Here is a 21,791-nt window from a genome sequence, read left to right on the forward strand (position 1 = left end):
AAACTTACTATTCAATCCAGTAATCTCAAGTAGAATGAATCATACCATTTTTGTCAACACTTTTCAAGTAATCCAATGCTGCTTTTAAGTAACAACATCTGACCTAAAGAGACTATAAATTTCAAATTCAAGCAATTCAGCTTTTACAAATTTTAAGAAAACACACATTAAAGATGTGTTATTTTTACTCTCAAAATCTAGGCCTTCCATTATGTCTCCCCATTTTCATGAAGACCTTTTTGCCCTCTCGTCTGTCTATTGGTCCACGTTTGGCTTTTGCACACTTTGTTGCAAAAACAGGTGATCAGATTTCAATGAACTGTACTCTGTGTGATTGTTATAAAGAAACTTTGTTCATATTATCCTCGTGTCCAGCTTGGATTAATTTTTTTGGGGGATTATGGCCCCTTCAGTCATTTTTTTTTTTAAATAAAGTTTATCTGCACTAATTTTAGGAATGGAATGAAACTATAGGAATGCTCAATTACAACTGAATAATTTTTAGTGGATTTCAATGAAACTTCACTGTCCAAGGTTCAAAGTCATTTATACATAGGTCAGTTTGTAGATCTTGCCACTAGGATTGTCGAGCGCGAGCATGAACTAAATTGACTTATTTATCTGGGTCCCCTCCCCCCCCCCCCAGCAACCCCACGCCTCTGGGAGAGACATATTGTTTTTGCCCTGTCTGTATGTCACACTTCATTTCCTATCAATAACTGGAGAACCATTTGACCTAAAACCTTCAAACTTCATAGGATGGTAGGGCTGTTGGGGTAGACAACCCCTATTGTTTTTGGGGTCACTCCATTAAAGGTCAAGGTCACGGGCCAGAACATTGAAAACCATTTCCCATCAATAACTTGAGAACCACTTGACCCAGAATGTTGAAACTTCATAGGATGATTGTACATGCCAAGTGAACTTCATAAGATGATTGTACATGCAAAGAAGATGAACCCTGTTGATTTTGGGGTCACTCTGTTAAAGGTCAAGGTCACAGGGGTTTGAACATGGAAAACCGTTTCCGATCAATAACTTGAGAACCACCTGACCCAGAATGTTAAAACTTCATAGGATAATTGGACATGCAGAGGAGACGACCCAATTAATTTTGGGGTCACTCAATTAAAAGTCAAGGTCACAGGGGCCTGAACATTGAATACCGTTTCCAGTCAGTAACTTGAGAACCACTTGACCCAGAATTTTGAAACTTCATAGGATGATTGGTCATGCAGAGTAGATGCCCCTATTGTTTTTGGGGTCACTCTGTTAAAGGTCAAGGTCACAGGGGCCTGAACATTGAAAACCATTTCCGATTAATAACTTGAGAACCACTTAATCCAAAATGTTGAAACTTCATAGGATGATTGAACATGCAGAGTAGATGACCCCTACTGATGTTTGGGTCAGTATTAAAGGTCAAGGTAACAGGGGCCTGGTCATGTAAAATCATTTTCGGACAGTAACTTGAGAACCACTTGACCTAGAATGTTGAAACTTATTAGGATGATTGGACATGCAGAGTAGATGACCCCTATTTATTTTTGGGGTCACTTGATCAAAGGTCAAGGTCACAGGAGCCTGAACAGTAACTTGAGAACCACTAGGCCAAGAATGTTGAAACTTAGTGGGATGACTGGATATGCCAAGTAGATGATCCCTATTGCAGCCAACCATCAGTGTCTCTTTGACTCGCTCCTGACCCCTATTGACTTCTTGCCTAAACGACGTTGCATTGGGGGAGTCATGCGCTTTTTTGCAAAAGCATCTTCTAGTTTAAGTTTGAAGTTGGTCATATGAGTTTCAAGGTCACCTATATAGAGATCTTGCCACAAAGATTGCCGAGTTTGGGTATGAATTAAATCTGTCTGATCATTAATGTGGGCTGTTGATGAAATGGTAAAATCTGGTTTGTATGGATTGCCTTATAGAAGAAAAATTAATAACAAATTTATCTTGCATCTGCCATTAAATAACAAATTTATCCTGCATCTGCCATTAAAAAACAGATTTATTTTGCATCTGCCATTGTATAACAGATTTATCTTGCATCTGCCATTGTGCAACTCCATAAAGAAACAAACAAGTACATGTACTAATAAATCTCTGTTTCCTGCTGTGGTCTGAATATACCACTGATTATTGATTCATAACAACCTATTAATACGGAAAATATTATATATTCAATTTTAAACATAAACATGTACATTTCACTTAAAGATCTATCAAAAAGTCTTGTATGTTATCTAGGTATGGTGGATCCAAGTAATCCTGCATCTCATCTATAGTAACCCATTTATATTCTACCACATTGTCTGTTTGTAGTGCAACTTCACCACCATGGTAGTAGGCTTTGAAAAAGAACAACTGAAATAGAAAGTAGAATATATATGAAAATCTAATATGCAGGTCCTTTCTTAATGACATTAATTAATTCTCAAATCCTGAGCATTTAATGACACAGATTAAAGGAGGCAAATGAAGTCTTAAATATAAATTCTGGCCACAAACTGTTGTAATCGTCATCTCCAAGGTGTGTTAAATATAAATGAGCCGTGCCATGAGAAAACCAACATAGTGGGTTTGCGACCAGCATGGATCCAGACCAGCCTGCGCATCCGCGCAGTCTGGTCAGGATCCATGCTGTTCGCTTTTAATGCCTATCAAAATTGGAGAAACTGTTAGCAAACAGCATGGATCCTGACCAGACTGCGCGGATGGTCTGGATCCTTGCTGGTCGCAAACCCACTATGTTGGTTTTCTCATGGCACGGCTCAAATATAATAACCTACCTAGAATTTTTATTTTGTTTCATCCGTTTCAAATGTATAGGTCACTTTACTGTTTTCAAATTGATTTTGCAATTATAATATTTTAGCTTGTTTAAGGAGGATTAGTTCATCAATAACATTTTGGTATAATACAACAATAAATGTAGCACTTCCATTTACTCCCTGTTGAAAATGAGGCTTCCTATTTCTAGCCAGCTACTACACTAGAGAATCTAGTTTCTGACCTTTGATGACCCAGTTTTGTACTTCACTTAGATGTCACAAAGACATAATTTCTGACAATTTTATGAATATTATTGAATAGAAAATGTGGAGTATAAGCTGGAAAGTAGCCATATGACCTATAAGTGTGTTGCTGCGATGTTAAACCCAACAAAATAACTAAATAAATAAATGAACATGATGTGCTCAGGTAAGCAAACAATAAAACAACATACCTTAACTCCAAAATCATCTTGACCTGGGGGTAATTTATACCTGTGATAACCACAAGGCGCATTTCCAATATAAGTAGCATTTACTGACTCCCCACAATGGGATTTAAGGGCTCTTTCTGCTGCCTGTAATAAAATATATCAAAGTTTATTTCTATTAAAGTAGCACTCCCCAAGGTTTATGTTAAAATATCAAACTCTATATATAATTAACAAGTGCATCATGACGGCCCTAGAGTTGCACAGCACAATCACTGTGGCTATGGTTTATGATTTAACTCGTTCAGTAGAGGGTAAGTCTGAAATTATTCTGAAATCGAACACTTTTAGACAAGATAATTGTTAAAGTGCACCTTCTATATCAATATAAGCCAAGCACATTGTTGCCATAGTTTCTAACAGTAGGTACAGCCATCCTTGATAGAAGTTCTCACAGGGAACAGTTTCTCATCTCAAATTTGTTAACAGTTACTCACAAAATGTCAAATTTATTTTCAAACACATTAAAGGGAATAAATCATTCAGCTTTAAAACCAACACTTAGTCTTTTTTATGCAAAAATATAAAATACCAACCTCACGCATTGTCTCTCCATCTAGTCTCAAAACCTGAGGAAAAACCCAATATGGCTCCGTGCCTTCTCCCCATCTCTGCTTTGTGATGAGTACTAATCGCTTATCCAGTTTCCTATTTGGAGTTGTCATGTCATTACTTCTGTCTGCATCTAAAATTAATTTACAGTACCCAGAGTTCTATCAAAATAGCAGTCTCTGTGAAAAATTGTACCTAAAGAGACACAAATAAGCCGTACCATGAGAAAACCAACATAGTGGCTTTGCTTCCAGTATGGATCCAGACCAGACTGCGCATCCATGCAGTCTGGTGTGGATCCATGCTGTTCACTTTCAAAGCCTTTTGGAATTAAAAAAAAAACAGAAAACAGCATGGATCCTGACCACGGATGTGCAGGCTGGTCTGGATCCATGCTGGTCTCAAAGCCACTATGTTGGTTTTCTCAAGGAGCGACTCATTTAATAGTTTTCTTGGAAAAGGTCTTAACCATTAGCCTGCTGGTGGCAGTGATTCTTACCTCGGTCTGCACTGCTCGCTATACAGTCGGTACAGTTTCAGGTCCCCATTTCAATAAATCTGCAAGAGGACCTTTCAAAGATGCTATGATTTAAGTTACTATTTCTATTTTTAGCTGTAGGGATCCCTTAAAGTGGCCAAGTGACCTTAGTTGAAGAAACTGAATGAAGGACTGTATGAGAATGCTACAGACAAAATTTTATGAAGATCCATCAAGCACATCATACCCGGTAAGTTGTATACAGGTTTTTCTATTTTAAACTCTACTTAAAAGAGACAGGGTTCCTAAATTTGAATAAATTTTGCACAGTACCTTACAATGATGCTACAGACCAAGTATGATGACAATTCACATGAAGTTTATGAGAAGAAGTTGTTTAAAGGCTATAAGGATGCTACAGATGAAGTCTGATGAAGATCCTTCAAGAGGTTTAGGGAAAGAAGTGGTTCAAACTGACAGACTCACAAACTGACCAATATACCGGTAAGCCAAACAACTCGAATTCCTCAAACAGTGAAAAGTCAAGTTAGTTACTCTAAAAATCATTCGTATTCTGGGATCAGGGAGGGATAATTTTCGTGAACTTTGTTGTGTCAATCCATACAAATGTGAAATTTATTCAGTCATCACAATCTGACTTCAATACATATCTATTAAAATGATAGCACCCACAGATGAAATTTCTACTTTAAGCAATAACAAGAGATCACAGAGTGATCTTGGCGCCCACCATTGAGCCATTTTTGAATGTTCCAAATTTTAAGACTAGCTCAAGGTCAAAATCAAGGTCCAATTTCATTTCACTACACAACACTGTGTATGTGGTACTTCAAATCTGGAAGCTATAGCTTGAGAAATGTGAAAGTAGGTACTAGGTAAAAATCAATGTCAAATTTCAATCCAGAACACAAAAGTATGCATGTGGTCCAAATTTGAAGCCTGTAGCTTCAGAAATGTGAAAGAAGGTCACTAGGTCAATCTCAAGATCAAAGTTCATTTCAAAACACAAAAATACACATGTGGTCCAAATTTGAAGCCTGTACCTTCAAAAATGTGAAAGTAGGTCACTAGGTCAATGTCAAGGTCAACGTTTGTTTCAGTACACAAACCTGTGCATGTGGTCCAAATTTGAAGGCTGTAGCTACAGAAATGTGAAAGTAGGTCACTAGGCCAAGATCAAGGTCAACTCATGTCAAGGTTCATCTTGCCACTCAAAACTATACATGTGGTCCAAATTTGAATGTTGTAGGTTATGGACAAGAAGATTCTAAAAGTTTTTCCCTATATAAGTCTATATGAACCATGTGACCCCTTGGCCATATTTGACCCTAGGGGGATCATTTGAACAAACTTGGTAGAGAACCACTAGTTGATGCTACATTACATATATCAAAGCTCTAGTCTTTGTGGTTTGGACAAGAAGATTTTCAAAGTTTTTCCCTATATAAGTCTATGTAAACTATGTTGACCCCCAGGGCGGGGCCATATTTGACCCTAGGGGAATAATTTGAATAATCTTAGTAGAGGACCACTAGATGATGTCACATACAAAATATCAAAGCCCTAGGCCCTGTGGTTTGGGCAAGAGGTTTTTCAAAGTTTTTCACTATATAAGTCTATATAAACCATGTGACCTCCGGGGCGGGGCCATATTTGACCCCAGGGAAATAATTTGAATAATCTATGTAGAGGACCACTACATGATGCTAAGTTTTTCCCTATATAAATATGTGAATTATAAAAATAAACAAAGGGCCATAACTCACTCAAAAATTGTTGAACCAGTCTGATTTTCAGGGGAACATCACTAGGGTACCAATACATCATTCTGACAAAGTTTGGTAAAAATCCCCCCAGTAGTTTCTGAGGAGATGCAATAACGAGAAATTGTTAACGGACTGACGGACCACAGACGCAGAGTGATTTTAATAGCCCACCATCTGATGATGGTGGGCTAAAAAAAACAACTCCTTCAGCATGATGGTGAACACATCTGGGCCAGGGGTAATGCTAGTTACAACTTCAGAACTGGACAGACCCTGATTTAAAATTAAAGGGCAAGGAAAGCCTGGCAATAAGTTACTTTTATAATAAAGCAATCCTCAAGCCTTTCATAACGTTGAAAGAATTTTTAAAATCGGATAACTATTAGAAAATATATAGCAGTTTGAAATTAAAAAAAAAAAATAGCTGATCATGGAGGCAGCCGTTTTAGTGTGTTTATGACATCATTTACATTGTACACACTGCTGAATTCTTTATTTAGCAAATAACCTTTTAATAAATAGATTAATTTCATATGTTTCTTGAGTGTATGATGTCAAACATGGTAATTTCTTTCACTATATCTTGAAAAGGTAGAAATATTGTTTAACAAGAATTTGTACATTCAGATATGTGTCTAGAAATTTAACAAGAGGGCCATGATGGCCCTATATTGCTCACCTGTTATCACTGCACTTGAGGACAAGAAGGTCCTCAGAAAAAATATCTAAGTCCATATGACAGGAACAACAAAGGAAAGAAGTTTAACCAAAAAGAAAAAAAAAATTCTACAAGGTACAGATATGTCAAAATACACCTAAAAATTGGAGGTACCATCCATGTTGTACCACAGAAAAGTGGTCTCGATTTTTCCCTACGGCCAATAATAAAAAAGTTACTAAAATAAGCTATTTATAGTAATGTAAAAGGGAAGTAATTAAAAAAAATTATTGTAAGTGAACAAAAGAAGGATCTGCCAAATAAATCTGTTGACATAAATGAAATTTCAGATCAGTATTTTCATTAGTTACGGAGATATACCCATTTTAATTTGAAATAAAGGGAGGTAATTTGACATAAAATCAGTCCATAGTTATCTTCTCTAATTGGCTCAGTCCAACTAATGACAATAATGAAATTTCAAATAAGTCCTATAAGTACTTACTGATATTTATCCATTTTGACTACAATCAGGGGAGGTAATCAGATATAAAATAACTGGAACCTACGATTGGATCTAATTTGTCATGGAATCCAAGATCTATTGGACCTTTAAGGGGCCATAACTCTGGAACCCATGATGGAATCTGGCCAGTTCAAGAAAGGAACCAAGATCTTGTGGTGATACAAGCTGTGTGCAAGTTTGGTTAAAATCAAATCATAAATGAAATTGATATTGTGCAGACAAGGTCAAAATAGCTAATTTTGGCCCTTTCAGGGGCCATAACTCGGGAACCCATTATGGGATCTGGCCAGTTCAAGAAAGGAACCGAGATCTTATGGTGATACAAGTTGTGTGCAAGTTTGGTTAAATTCAAATCATAAATGAAATTGCTATTGTGCAGACAAGGTCAAAATAGCTAATTTTCGCCCTTTCAGGGGCCATAACTCTGAAACCCATAATGGGATCTGGCCAGTTCAAAAAAGAAACCGAGATCTTATGGTGATACAAGTTGTGTGCAAGTTTGGTTAAAATCAAATCATAAATGAAGCTGCTATTGTGCAGACAATGTCAAAATAGCTAATTCTGGTCCTTTCAGGAGCCATAACTTTTGAACTCATAATGGGACTGGCCAGTTCAACAAAGGAACTAAAATCTTATGGTGATACAAGTTGTGTGCCAGTTTGGTAAAAATCAAATCATAAATAAAGCTGCTATTGTGCAGACAAGGTCAAAATAGCTGATTTTGGCCCTTTCAGGGGCCATAACTCGGGAACCCATAACGGGATCTGACCAGTTCAAGAAAGGAACCAAGATCTTATGGTGATACAAGTTGTGTGCCAGTTTGGTAAAAATCAAATCATCAATAAAGCTGCTATTGTGCAGACAAGGTCAAAATAGCTGATTTTGGCCCTTTCAGGGGCCATAACTCTGGAACCCATAATGGGATCTGGCCAGTTCAAGTAAGGAATCGAGATCTTATGGTGATACAACTTGTGTGCAAGTCTGGTTAAAATAAAATCATAAATGAAGCTGCTATTGTGCAGACAAGGTCAAAATAGCTGGTTTGGGCCCTTTCAGGGGCCATAACTCTGGAACCCATAATGGGATCTGGCCAGTTTAAGAAAGGAACTGAGATCTTACGGTGATACAAGTTGTGTGCAAGTCTGGTTAAAATAAAATTATAAATGAAACCACTATCGTGCAGACAAGAAATTGTTGACGGACGCACGCACAGACTGACGACGGACGAAGGGTGATCACAAAAGCTCACCTTGTCACTATGTGACAGGTGAGCTAATAAATCTGCCATTTTGTTTTTTGTTGCCATGGAAACAAAATGGCCACCAATTTAATAAAATATTTTAATGTGCATAACTTTCTCATTTTCAAGCCAATTTTGAAAATTCTTTCACCTATTTCAATGATTAAGGATGTACGCCTAAAAATTGGAGGTACCATCCATGTTGTACCACAGAAAAGTGGTCTCGATTTTTCCCTACGGCCAATAATAAAAAAGTTACTAAAATAAGCTATTTATAGTAATGTAAAAGGGAAGTAATTAAAAAAAATTATTGTAAGTGAACAAAAGAAGGATCTGCCAAATAAATCTGTTGACATAAATGAAATTTCAGATCAGTATTTTCATTAGTTACGGAGATATACCCATTTTAATTTGAAATAAAGGGAGGTAATTTGACATAAAATCAGTCCATAGTTATCTTCTCTAATTGGCTCAGTCCAACTAATGACAATAATGAAATTTCAAATAAGTCCTATAAGTACTTACTGATATTTATCCATTTTGACTACAATCAGGGGAGGTAATCAGATATAAAATAACTGGAACCTACGATTGGATCTAATTTGTCATGGAATCCAAGATCTATTGGACCTTTAAGGGGCCATAACTCTGGAACCCATGATGGAATCTGGCCAGTTCAAGAAAGGAACCAAGATCTTGTGGTGATACAAGTTGTGTGCAAGTTTGGTTAAAATCAAATCATAAATGAAATTGATATTGTGCAGACAAGGTCAAAATAGCTAATTTTGGCCCTTTCAGGGGCCATAACTCGGGAACCCATTATGGGATCTGGCCAGTTCAAGAAAGGAACCGAGATCTTATGGTGATACAAGTTGTGTGCAAGTTTGGTTAAATTCAAATCAAATAAAGCTGCTATTGTGCAGACAAGGTCAAAATAGCTGATTTTGGCCCTTTCAGGGGCCATAACTCGGGAACCCATAACGGGATCTGACCAGTTCAAGAAAGGAACCAAGATCTTATGGTGATACAAGTTGTGTGCCAGTTTGGTAAAAATCAAATCATAAATAAAGCTGCTATTGTGCAGACAAGGTCAAAATAGCTGATTTTGGCCCTTTCAGGGGCCATAACTCGGGAACCCATAACGGGATCTGACCAGTTCAAGCAAGGAACCAAGATCTTATGGTGATACAAGTTGTGTGCCAGTTTGGTAAAAATCAAATCATCAATAAAGCTGCTATTGTGCAGACAAGGTCAAAATAGCTGATTTTGGCCCTTTCAGGGGCCATAACTCTGGAACCCATAATGGGATCTGGCCAGTTCAAGAAAGGAACCGAGATCTTATGGTGATACAAGTTGTGTGCAAGTTTGGTTAAATTCAAATCAAATAAAGCTGCTATTGTGCAGACAAGGTCAAAATAGCTGATTTTGGCCCTTTCAGGGGCCATAACTCGGGAACCCATAACGGGATCTGACCAGTTCAAGAAAGGAACCAAGATCTTATGGTGATACAAGTTGTGTGCCAGTTTGGTAAAAATCAAATCATAAATAAAGCTGCTATTGTGCAGACAAGGTCAAAATAGCTGATTTTGGCCCTTTCAGGGGCCATAACTCGGGAACCCATAACGGGATCTGACCAGTTCAAGCAAGGAACCAAGATCTTATGGTGATACAAGTTGTGTGCCAGTTTGGTAAAAATCAAATCATCAATAAAGCTGCTATTGTGCAGACAAGGTCAAAATAGCTGATTTTGGCCCTTTCAGGGGCCATAACTCTGGAACCCATAATGGGATCTGGCCAGTTCAAGTAAGGAATCGAGATCTTATGGTGATACAACTTGTGTGCAAGTCTGGTTAAAATAAAATCATAAATGAAGCTGCTATTGTGCAGACAAGGTCAAAATAGCTGGTTTGGGCCCTTTCAGGGGCCATAACTCTGGAACCCATAATGGGATCTGGCCAGTTTAAGAAAGGAACTGAGATCTTACGGTGATACAAGTTGTGTGCAAGTCTGGTTAAAATAAAATTATAAATGAAACCACTATCGTGCAGACAAGAAATTGTTGACAGACGCACGCACAGACTGACGACGGACGAAGGGTGATCACAAAAGCTCACCTTGTCACTATGTGACAGGTGAGCTAATAAATCTGCCATTTTGTTTTTTGTTGCCATGGAAACAAAATGGCCGCCAATTTAAAAAAATATTTTAATGTGCATAACTTTCTCATTTTCAAGCCAATTTTGAAAATTCTTTCACCTATTTCAATGATTAAGGATGTACGATCGGATTTTTTCTATGGGTATTCTATATTGTAGCTTACAACTCATAAATTAAAACAATAAAAGAATATATTGTTACCTCACTGTCGTTTTGTCTATCCAAGTCACGTACGAATTCCTATTGTTTCAGTCATTTGTCACTAATTAGAGCAACTCACAGTGTTGCAATCATACAAAACAATCCCTTATTTTCACATAGATATTGAGGATTTATCTAATGAGCACATGTATTCGAAACACAATTTCAATACAGATTGTGTATTGCAATAATGCTAAACTATCTCAGCCGTGATGTGTCCTTAATTAACAGATTGGCAATTAAATTATAAAGATTTCACAGTACCTGTAATTCTATCAGCAAACTGAAATGCCTCTAATTCTTTCTGCCAATCATCTTCCATCTCCTCTGCAGTCTGCAATGACTCTTCTACAACAATCTTCTTTTTAATTTCCTCTTCTGTATCTGGTTTCTTTTTCTCTTTTCTCAACCTACAATGGAAGAAAAGTAAAGATTATAATCCTTTTTTCTTTTCCCAGCTATCAAACAAGAGGGTCAAGATGGCCCTAGGTTGCTCACCTGATAAACACACCATAACAGTGTAAACATGTCCGACCTAGTGATTTCATGGAAACAAATATTCTGGCCAATTTTTATTAGGATTGGACCAAAATGTGGTCTCTTTAGTTTAAACAAGTATTTTCTTTGATATGAACTAGTGACCTAGTTTTTGACCCTAGATGACTCATATTCAAACTTGACCTAGATTTCATCAAGGCAATCATTCTGACCACATTTCACAAAGATCAACTGAAAAGTACAGCTTCTATCGCATACACAAAGTTTTTCTTTGATTTGACCTAGCGGCCTAGTTTTTGACCCCAGATAACCAATATTCAAACTTGATCTAGATTTCATCAAGGCAATCATTCTGACCAAATTTCATGAAGATCAATTGAATATTCAGCCTCTATCGCAAACAAAGGTTTTTCTTTGATTTGACCTAGTGACCTTGTTTTTCATCCCAGATGACCCATTTTCGAACTTGTCCTAGATTTCATCAAAGGCATCATTCTGACCAAATTTCATGAAGATGAAAAATACAGCCTCTATCGCATACACAAGCTAATTTTTGACAGACGCCGGACATCAAGCAATCTTAATAACTAACCTGAGCATTGGAATTTGCTCAGGTGAGCTAAAACAATCATTCTGTCTTCAGCTCGTTACCCTTTGGCCTGCTTGTGGCAAGTGGTTTTGGCTTTGAGACCAGTGCAGACCAGTCCATTTTGGAAATTTAGCCGGGTAAAGGTTAATGAAACAGTATATGTTAAGACCCTACTGGTAATAATCCTAGGAAAAGTATAACATTTCTTGCCTTTCCAAACCCTTGTGATAAACCATATGTTGTGCCTGTAGACATCAGTGACCGTGCTAGGCTAAAACTATAGGCAGAAGTTTAGCAAGGACATTTTTCATTTCTGCTGAAACAGGAAGTAATTTTTTTTATAATCTGGGAGACATTTGAAAGACTTACTGCTTTGACTTATAAATTTTTTTTGTCTCTATTTCCCAAATGTATGTGATGGATTTTATCCATGTAACGCACAACATAAACAGAAAAGCATGTGTTTTCCAATGTGAAAACTGTTTGTTTAATAAGATAAATACTTTACCCTACTTAAATATTTTCCAATGCATTGCAGAAAAATCTGAAAGAACAGCAAGTTTCAGTAGATTCTTATAGAGGGACATAATAATCACAAATGGTATCACAAACAAACCACATAATGTCATGGTCTATTGTGTCCACTGATTAAGCTATGCATTTAGATTTCTTACTGCTTACTGCATAATGCATGACATGACAACATAACATTTAATATGAAAAATCTGGCAACTAGAACTTCATTTTTTATGTGAATGAATTTGAATATTTCACACAAGTCGCCTACAGTGGAGTCCTTTGGCATTATTTCTTATCCATTGAAATATAAATTACACACCTGTCAGATATCATTTGTAGTTCATGATCGGACAACAGACTTTGGTTAACTTCAACTTCATCAAGATAATCTTTGTACTTTTGTTCAAATTGATTACGTGTGGTTGAGATAACTGGATAACGTTGCAGACATACAGCGCTGTGAAGTTGCCATGTTCTCGGTTTTACTTCAGCGGCTGTCTGACTGCCCCTTTGAAGGTGACAACAACAGCTTTTGGATAATACTGAAAACAAATAAAGTTAGTGAGTTTAAAAATTTTGTAAATCTGTTCATGCAAACATTTAAATACATGTTAAGAGATTATTGTACCATGAACAAAATCCTAAATCATATCATCAAATAAATTAACAGCACTAAAAAAGTGGTATATTTGCATATAATCTGTAAATTTACAGACAGTCTTTAATTCAAAGGAAAAGAGAATACCGGTAATGATTGAAAGAAAATGTTGAAGTGTAAGATTCTCCATGAATGCCATGACATTGCAATGTTATGCGATTACAAGTGACGTTACTCTGGCAAAATGCGTAATTTTTTGTTAAAATCATGAAATTAAAATAAACTTGAAAATTGAAATAAAAAATAAACTTGTGCTTCATTAAAGTTTTAGCTAATGTGAACTGCAGATTACAGATTTTTCTCATTATTCTGGTGTTGCTCAGTGAAAACTAAAACTGGTTACATGCTGCACACCAATGAAAAACTGATCATGGTTATTCAATTAACAAGTTTTTTGAAATATTTGCCTTTATTCCTAAATTTTATTGATGTGATGTGATACCAGCCAAGGGCAACACTGATGTAAACCTTACAGAAAATATAGAAAAGAACAATTTATGGCAAACATTTAGAATGGCTGTTTTCAAGGAAACAACTGAAATAATTTTTTCCAAGGAACCAATCAGAACGACTACTGCGTCATGGCTGAATTGTCTAATTATGCACATTAGATCAGTTATACATTAATCATGCACTGTACATACATAGGTTAAAATCACCAGAAAATTCGTATTTTTAGAAATTATTTGCTAATTTTTACATAAATTAATGAGGAATTGAATCCCCTTTTGATACATGTATTGTAAGTTTTATTTGAATTTATCTCGTATTTGCAACATAATCAGCATTTAAACCTCCAAATTGGCAGCCATGAAAATTTCGTCAGAAATTTCTTCCACTATTTTGGTTTTTCAAGTGTTAGACGCAAGTTGAGATATTGCCCATAAGAAAACATAACTGAATATTTCCTAGGATCGCGTCAAATTAGTTAGACTATCGCCTAACTATCCATCCAACAATATCACCAATCTAATAACCAGGTTTTCAACATGTTCAACTTTCAAAAGCCTGGTTAAAAATAGACTGCAAACTCCATCTCTGAATACAAAGATAACTCCAAATACGAATGTATCATCCAGGCATTGGTAAGAAACAAGGATTAGGAACAACTGTTCAAACAACGTAGTTAGACACAATGGGCATAAAAATCTTGAGTTTGTAAAGAGATAGTCTGTTAATAAAAATATAAATTTACTTACTTTCAGTAAATAACCCACTTTCTTTGACCAGATTAAAAATAAAGTTTGTATGTTTGTATTTGTTATAGGGTAACATTATAATATATATATAAATAAAATGAATCAAGTGGTTGTTGTTTTTCATTATACTCCTTTATATCGTGAAATGACAGCTTTAAGATATTTAGTTTGAACATCATACAGTATTTCCTTTACTTTCCATTTAGCCTATATGTATTTCCCTTACAATAGTCCCATTATTCCTATCATATTCAACTCTACTTATCCATGCTAACCATGCACCTATGCCCTTCCGAACCAATGATCTAGACAAGTGCAATGCATCATTGCACTTGCTATATGGTTATCATTCTTATACATAAAATAAATTATCTTTTATAATCTTTCTTGCAGGTTAGTTATTGTTTATTATTTTTAACTTAGGTCTTCCTCAATGTAGAAAAAACATGAAATCATTTATTATTTATTAAAACAATCATTTCATTACAATCTTATTTATTCATTGAAACAACTTGTTATTTCAAGTAAACTTTACAAGAAACGCATTGTCATAGAAATTTGCTTAAGCATTACAATGCTTAAACAAAATTCCCAAATAATTTGGATTTTGAGAATTTAAGGTTCATGTAAAGTCTTTTGAAACAACCCCTCATGTGAATTTTTGTTTTTGTTTTTTACGCCACATAGGCCTTGGTCTATCATAAAGAATACACCAAAATGTTCATAATAAGTAGAAGAAACAATTTTGAACAACACATTTTGTCTTATATCACATGTGCTTTGACTGTTCATGTTCTAGAAGATATCAAGCTTCTTTTTCAGAAGTATATTGTCATTACTTTTATAATCATTGTGTGTCTAACATATTTGTCCAGGTACTCCGGGAGTTGAAGTGTTACAAACTATGTACATTTAAAAAAAAAATGCAAAAATTGCAAAATGAAAGTGAAAGTAGAGCTGTCAAATTGACAAATAACTGCAGTATTTCAACAAATATAAAAGTAAACTATTTTTCATTTCCCGGAGTATCTATAGATAAGAATGTAAAACACACAACAACAAAAAACTTAGAGAAAAAATATGTTTGAAAAAGAAGTTTGATATTTTGTACAAAATAAAATGTGGACAGCTGAATTACATGTTTTGTAAGACAAAATACTTATTACCAAACAAGGTGACCTCTATACAAAGTATTTTCTACTTCTTCTGAACAACTCTGTATATGTATGTTTACTATGTTATAAGGAATGTCTAGGGGTACGGATCCGTACCTCTAGAAAAGCTTGTTAGGGGTTTTCTAGGGGTACGGACCTCCTTTTTCTAGAGATTTAGGGTTATTGACATCTTAAATTTTATTGAAAATGAAATAAGAAAATAAGACTTAACCAGTGTTCACTTAAAACTTGGATTTAAATGATTTACAGATATCAGCGTTCACCCGATTGTTTACCTCTTCTTTGAAAACCTAAATAACCGAGGAACACCAAATGAATACACTGTTCCGTGCCAATTAGTTTATTGTAAAACAAACTGTTGATAACAGATTAATGAGTGAATCTAACTGTTGAATAAATTATATATGAAATTCAGCAGAAAAAAATAGGCATAATAATAAGCACCTATTTATTTTGTTATTTAACAAGATACAATGATAATCGGCACGGAACTGATTGTTTAATAATCAATTAACTGACATTAAGTAAAAGAAACTGTTTGTCAATACGTCCGTTGTATCTCATTAGTGCTACCAAATGTGCAGAAAACATAAATACCCTAAGGGTTAATTAGCATTAAAAAATAGTTGTTTTTTTTACAACATGTTTAACAATATTTTTTTTTAAATCTTCATATCTTTTTTTCTGCCAGTTTGAATCCTCGTCATTTATTTGGTGTTCCTCGGTCATTTACATTTCGAAGGAAAATGTAACAAATCGGATGAACGTTGTTATCTGTAAACCATTTAGATCCAAGTTTAAGTTGAATATTGATGAAGTCTTATTTGTTATTTTATTTTCAATAAAATTTATTATTTTATTTTCAATAAAATTTGCAATGTAATTGACCCTTAATCTCTAGAAAAAAGGAGGTCCGTACCCCTAGAAAACCCCTAACAGTCTTGTCTAGAGGTACGGATCCGTACCTGTAGAATCAGATTCTGGATCCGTATTCCTAGACACTTCCATGTTATAAATATTATGGGTCTGTCAGGTGTAATTTCCAAAATGAAAATTTACCCAAGGGGTGGTCTCAAATGCTTTACATGAACCTTAATTAAAGAAAGATAATTTCCTATATTTAAAAATGAAATAAATCCAGGGGAAGTCACCGACCTGATGGTCACCAGGTCTAGGAAAGTGGAGTATTTACAGATTATCTGTAAATTTACAGATAATCTATAAATTTACAGATTTTTCAATCTGTAAATTTACAGATTGTGTGTATGAAAACTGATGAAATTACATTTATCCTCAAAACCGCAGCTTGGAATTAATTGGTTTATTTACAGCATGCATAAATTAAGGTCGTTTGTGGGTTTCAGCCATTTTTGTTGACTTTGAGTTTTTGGCATTTTAAGAAAAATCAAAGTCAACAGAAATGACTGAAAGTTACAATTGACCTTTATTTATACATACCATAAGTAAATCAATTAATTTCAAGCTGCGATTTTGTGTCTAAATATAATTTTAGCAGTTTTCAAACACTTGATCTGTAAATTTACAGATTGAAAAATCTGTAAATTTATAGATTATCTGTAAATTTATATAATCTGTAAATACTCCACTTTCCTAGACCTGGTTACCACATATCCAAACTTTTCTGTCCGAATGCTATACAAATTTTATACATAGCTATTTAGGTACTGGTGTAAATGCAAAGATTCTACACGAAAATGCATTTAAAATAAGTTTGTTAGATGAGTTACAGAGTCCGTTCTGTGTGGCTGACTTTCTGTAGCAAGAAGAAATCATTCGTGTAACTTTCAAGGGCGCAGACATCTTGAATCTGTGTGCACAGGCGCTTATTTTAGCGACCACCTCAATATAGGTCAGGTACTGCTATTGATTTTTCATATGCTTCTACCATAAGAAATGACTCTAAATCTGTCACAAACCCTAGAATTAATGGATGGCGATTAAAATGTGATTCTTTTAACAGGGCCGTAGGAACAGTGGCGGGAGGAGGAGGGGGACAATAATTTGACCGATTATGGTAATTATCTTAGCAATCAATTATTTTTTGACAGCGAGTCCATTTTAGCTGTGACCTGTCACCAGACATGCAGTTTTATGATTGTATTGTTAACCTTATTAGTGTCGAATCAAAAAAGAAAAGATGTAAAAATAATAAAAAGCCTTAGAAAAGAGTTTATCGGACCCAAGCCCTGCGAAGGCATCGGCAGTCATACTTACGATAAACTCTCAGACTCAAAGTTCAGCTGGTACTGTCAGCACAGCGGCTCTCTTAACCACTCAAGTTCACTGACTGAATCCCTAGATACTCTCAGTGACACTTCTTATTATTCCCCTTTAAGTCACGACCACAGTAAAGCAAGTTTCAGCTTAAATAGTTCTTCTTTTCTCCATGAGCCCCCAGAAACCCCAAAGGCCTCATCTACCCCAATCCCTAAAAAGAAAAAGGTTACTCCCAAACCTAAACTAAAAACATCTGAACGTCTCACAGTCCTTAACATTAATTGTCGCTCTGTCAAAAACAAAATTCCTGAATTACACCTAGTCATTGACCAAACTAAACGAGATGTTATTTGCCTTACTGAAACATGGCTTAAGCCAGACATCAGTTCCTCCGAAATATTTCCTGATAATCTTAATTATAAGGTATATAGGGATGACAGGAGTGAAGGTCAAGGCGGAGGAGTGATGATAGCTATATCTAACTCACTGATCAGCCAAGAACAACCAGACCTCAAGACTTCATGCAATATAACCTGGGCCAAAATTACCATCACTGGCCTTAAAGATATCTTTGTCGGAGCCTACTGTAAACCCCAAGAATTAGACGCCGACTCCCTGTCCCAACTCTGGTTATCCCTTAGTAAAATACCCAAGGGCAGCATAGTATGGCTACTTGCAGACTTCAACCTCCCCGACATTGACTGATCAAAAGAGTCCCCTAAACAAACTTGTAAAAACAGATCCTTTTATGAAGAATTTATTGAAAGATATTCCCATTATAATCTTGAACAAATAGTTAAGATCCCAACTAGGTTATCCAACACCCTTGATCTCTTCTTTACAAACCATCCACCCCATGTCCACTTGGTCAAATCCCTACCGAGTCTAGCAACCTTGGATCATGATATAATTTTTCATGAATTGAATCTTAATAGGGGCCGCCCAACCCAAACTAGACGCCCTATAAAACTCTATACGAAGGCTAATTGGGAAGGGCTAAAATCTGACATGAAGGCTTTTGGTGCTAGATGTCTCATCGAAAACCATTCAGACTCTGAAGTAGCGTGGAATTCATTCAAGGACTGCCTTAATGAATCCCAGTCAAAACACATTCAATCTAAAATGTCTAAACCCCGTGCCGACTTGCCATGGTTAACCCCAAGAATTATCAGGCTTATACACAAGCGTGATAAACTGTACCAGAAACTACACAAATCTCCCTCCCCAGCCCGCCAACAAAGATTCAGACCCCTTAAGTCTTCTATCCAGAAGCAGATAAGAGCCCAATACTGGTCATATATGGAAAGTATCATAATATTTTATTTGACCATGACTCACAACCTGGTAAAAACAAAAAGTTCTACAGCTTCATCAAGCACAACAAAAAAGAAAATGTCGGCATCGCCCCCCTCAAATCAGATGGTCTTACCTACACGGACCCCATCCAAAAGGCTACTATCTTAAACAAACAATTTGAATCTGTCTTTTCCCCTCCCCAGCCCCTTAGTCTGAAGCATATATGTTCCAACGTTCTCTCATCCCCAGTCTCCAAGATGAATAAGATCCAGGTCACCACTGAAGGTGTGGAAAAACTGATCCATGGCCTATCCCCACATAAAGCCTCAGGACCTGATGAACTATCCCCACGCATCCTAAAAGAACTCCACCATGAAATTGCTCCTGTACTTGCCCATATATACAGGTTATCTCTCGAATCTGGCCTAGTACCCAGTATTTAAAAAAGGTCTCAAGTCTAAACCTAGTAACTATCGCCCAATTTCCCTAACTTGCATTGCTTCTAAACTCCTTGAACACATTGTTGTTTCCAATCTTATGACCTATTTTGACAAGCATAAGCTACTTAGCCAGTTCCAGCACGGCTTTAGATCAGGTCACAGTTGTGAGACTCAGCTCATTAATTTCACTCAGGAACTTTACAATAACACTGAACAGGGTCAACAAACAGATGTTATTGTCATGGACTTCTCCAAGGCATTTGACAAGGTCGATCACATAAGACTAATTTATGAACTACAAAGCCTTGGTGTCAACCCACAAATCACCAATTGGGTCAAATCTTTCCTGTCCAACCGATCCCAGAAAGTCGCTGTTGATGGTCATTTTTCCAGTGAACTTCCTGTACTGTCTGGAGTTCCCCAGGGGTCTGTTCTTAGGCCCTGTCTCTTCCTGGTATATATCAATGACTTACCAGACTCGGTCAAATGTAACGCAAGAATGTTTGCAGATGACACCATAATATACCTTACCATCAACTCCATTTCAGATAGTGTATCTCTGCAACAAGACCTCATTAACTTAGAAACCTGGGAGAAGACATGGTCCATGGAGTTCAACCCGGACAAGTGTGAAGTCCTTAGAATCTTTAGAAAGAAAAATCCTGTGGTCTACCCCTACAAACTTCACTACATAGAGTTAAAAACTTGTGAGGCAGCTAAATACCTAGGCATAACCTTTTTACAAAGATCTAAACTGGTCCAAACACATTGACAATATCACTTCCAAAGCAACTTCCACTCTTCGCTTCATACAACGGAATGTAAAAACTGACAATAAAAAGGTCAAAACTGCTGCCTATAACACCTATGTCCGCCCTCAACTTGAGTACTGTTCAAGCGTCTGGCACCCTTGGCAAAAAACCCTCACTAGCAAAGTCGAAAATGTCCAAAGGTCAGCTGCTAGGTACGTCATGTACGACTACAGTTACACCAGTAGTGTTACACAAATGCTGAACACTTTAGAATGGAATACACTCCAATATAGAAGGTTACACAACTCATTAGTAATGTTTTATAAAATAAGGACCCAGACAGTTGCAGTCGACCAATCTCATCTCATTCCAACTAGAAACCTAAATTACTTAATCCCCATGTCTCACACTCAGTATTTTTCTAACTCCTACTTCCCAAGGACCATCCGACTCTGGAACTCCCTACCAACTTATGTTAAATCTAGCCCCAGTCTCAGTATCTTTAGAGAGAGGCTGGCGGTGGTCAGTATGTAATTCTATTGCCTCTGTCCCATTTTAACTGTAGCATACTGTCTTTTTTAGCTTTTATTTTTTTAACATTGTAACATATCATTTCTTTAACAACTGTTTCTCTGACAGCGCCGCCCAGTGATAGTCGGAAATCGACGGTTGGGTGAAAGATGTAGATGTAGATGTAGATGAAAAGGGTGAGGGGTTTTATACTATACTCATTCTATTCATTTGAAAATGTCAAAATATGGGGTATATTGTATATAAAATTGCAGTGGTAAAAGTGTTATTAAATGCTTCCAAAATGCCCCAGAATGCAGGAAATGAAGCGCTGAATTTCAAAATTTTTCGTGGGAGCATAGCCCTGGACTCCCCCCCCCCCCCCCCCCCCCCCCCCCCCCCCCCCCCCCTGCGAAAATGTTTAATAAGAGAACAATGTTGTCAGATACCGAAAATATAGTATTTCATTTAGGCTTAACAGGTTTTTTTTTAAATTTCTAGTCAAACACACATACTGTACACCCTTTCTTGAATGACACAAAGAGGCAAAATGCCAACTGACACCTATCATTCTAAAGTTACAATTGAAAAGTCATGCATTCAACCAGATAGTTGTAATATATTCCAAATTTCACAAAAACATTGTATTGTTTGATTTTGACACAAATCCAAAGCCTCGTTTCAATAACAATATCTGACCTACAGTTAATTATTGCACCATTTTCCAAGAACAGAGTAGCCTGGGAATCCAGTTTGACAATTTCTTACCTTTTTGATAATATCACAAACTCAATGAATGCCAGTTAGCACTAATTAGCGCAAAATTAGTGGGGTCTTTGATGCATAGATATTAGGTACGATATATTTTGATAAAACACGAATTATCAACTACTTTTCAGGCGGGAAGCAGATGATGGTATTTGAAAAATTCATTGATACCAATGCCAATTCGAAAAAAGTGATAAAAATACAATTTTAGTGTGCTTCCGAGAAACCTACCCTTACCTATTATCTTTTGTGAAATGTCATGGGAGAGTAGAGTCAATGTAT

General features: G+C 36.3%; 1 protein-coding gene across 1 annotated transcript; it reads right to left on the minus strand.

Annotated features, from left to right (window-relative positions):
- Positions 1-2,094: 2,094 nt before the first annotated feature.
- On the minus strand, positions 2,095-17,365 carry LOC123529541 (39S ribosomal protein L46, mitochondrial-like). Its single transcript, XM_045309910.2, has 6 exons — positions 17,254-17,365; positions 12,793-13,015; positions 11,132-11,277; positions 3,805-3,953; positions 3,233-3,355; positions 2,095-2,370 (listed from the first exon to the last, which is right to left on the minus strand). The coding sequence occupies exons 1-6, from the start codon at positions 17,324-17,326 to the stop codon at positions 2,218-2,220; spliced, it is 867 nt and encodes a 288-aa protein (XP_045165845.1). The 5' UTR covers positions 17,327-17,365; the 3' UTR covers positions 2,095-2,217.
- Positions 17,366-21,791: the final 4,426 nt, after the last annotated feature.

The sequence above is a fragment of the Mercenaria mercenaria genome, chromosome 13, assembly GCF_021730395.1.
Source record: "Mercenaria mercenaria strain notata chromosome 13, MADL_Memer_1, whole genome shotgun sequence".
Classification (NCBI taxonomy): domain Eukaryota; kingdom Metazoa; phylum Mollusca; class Bivalvia; order Venerida; family Veneridae; genus Mercenaria; species Mercenaria mercenaria.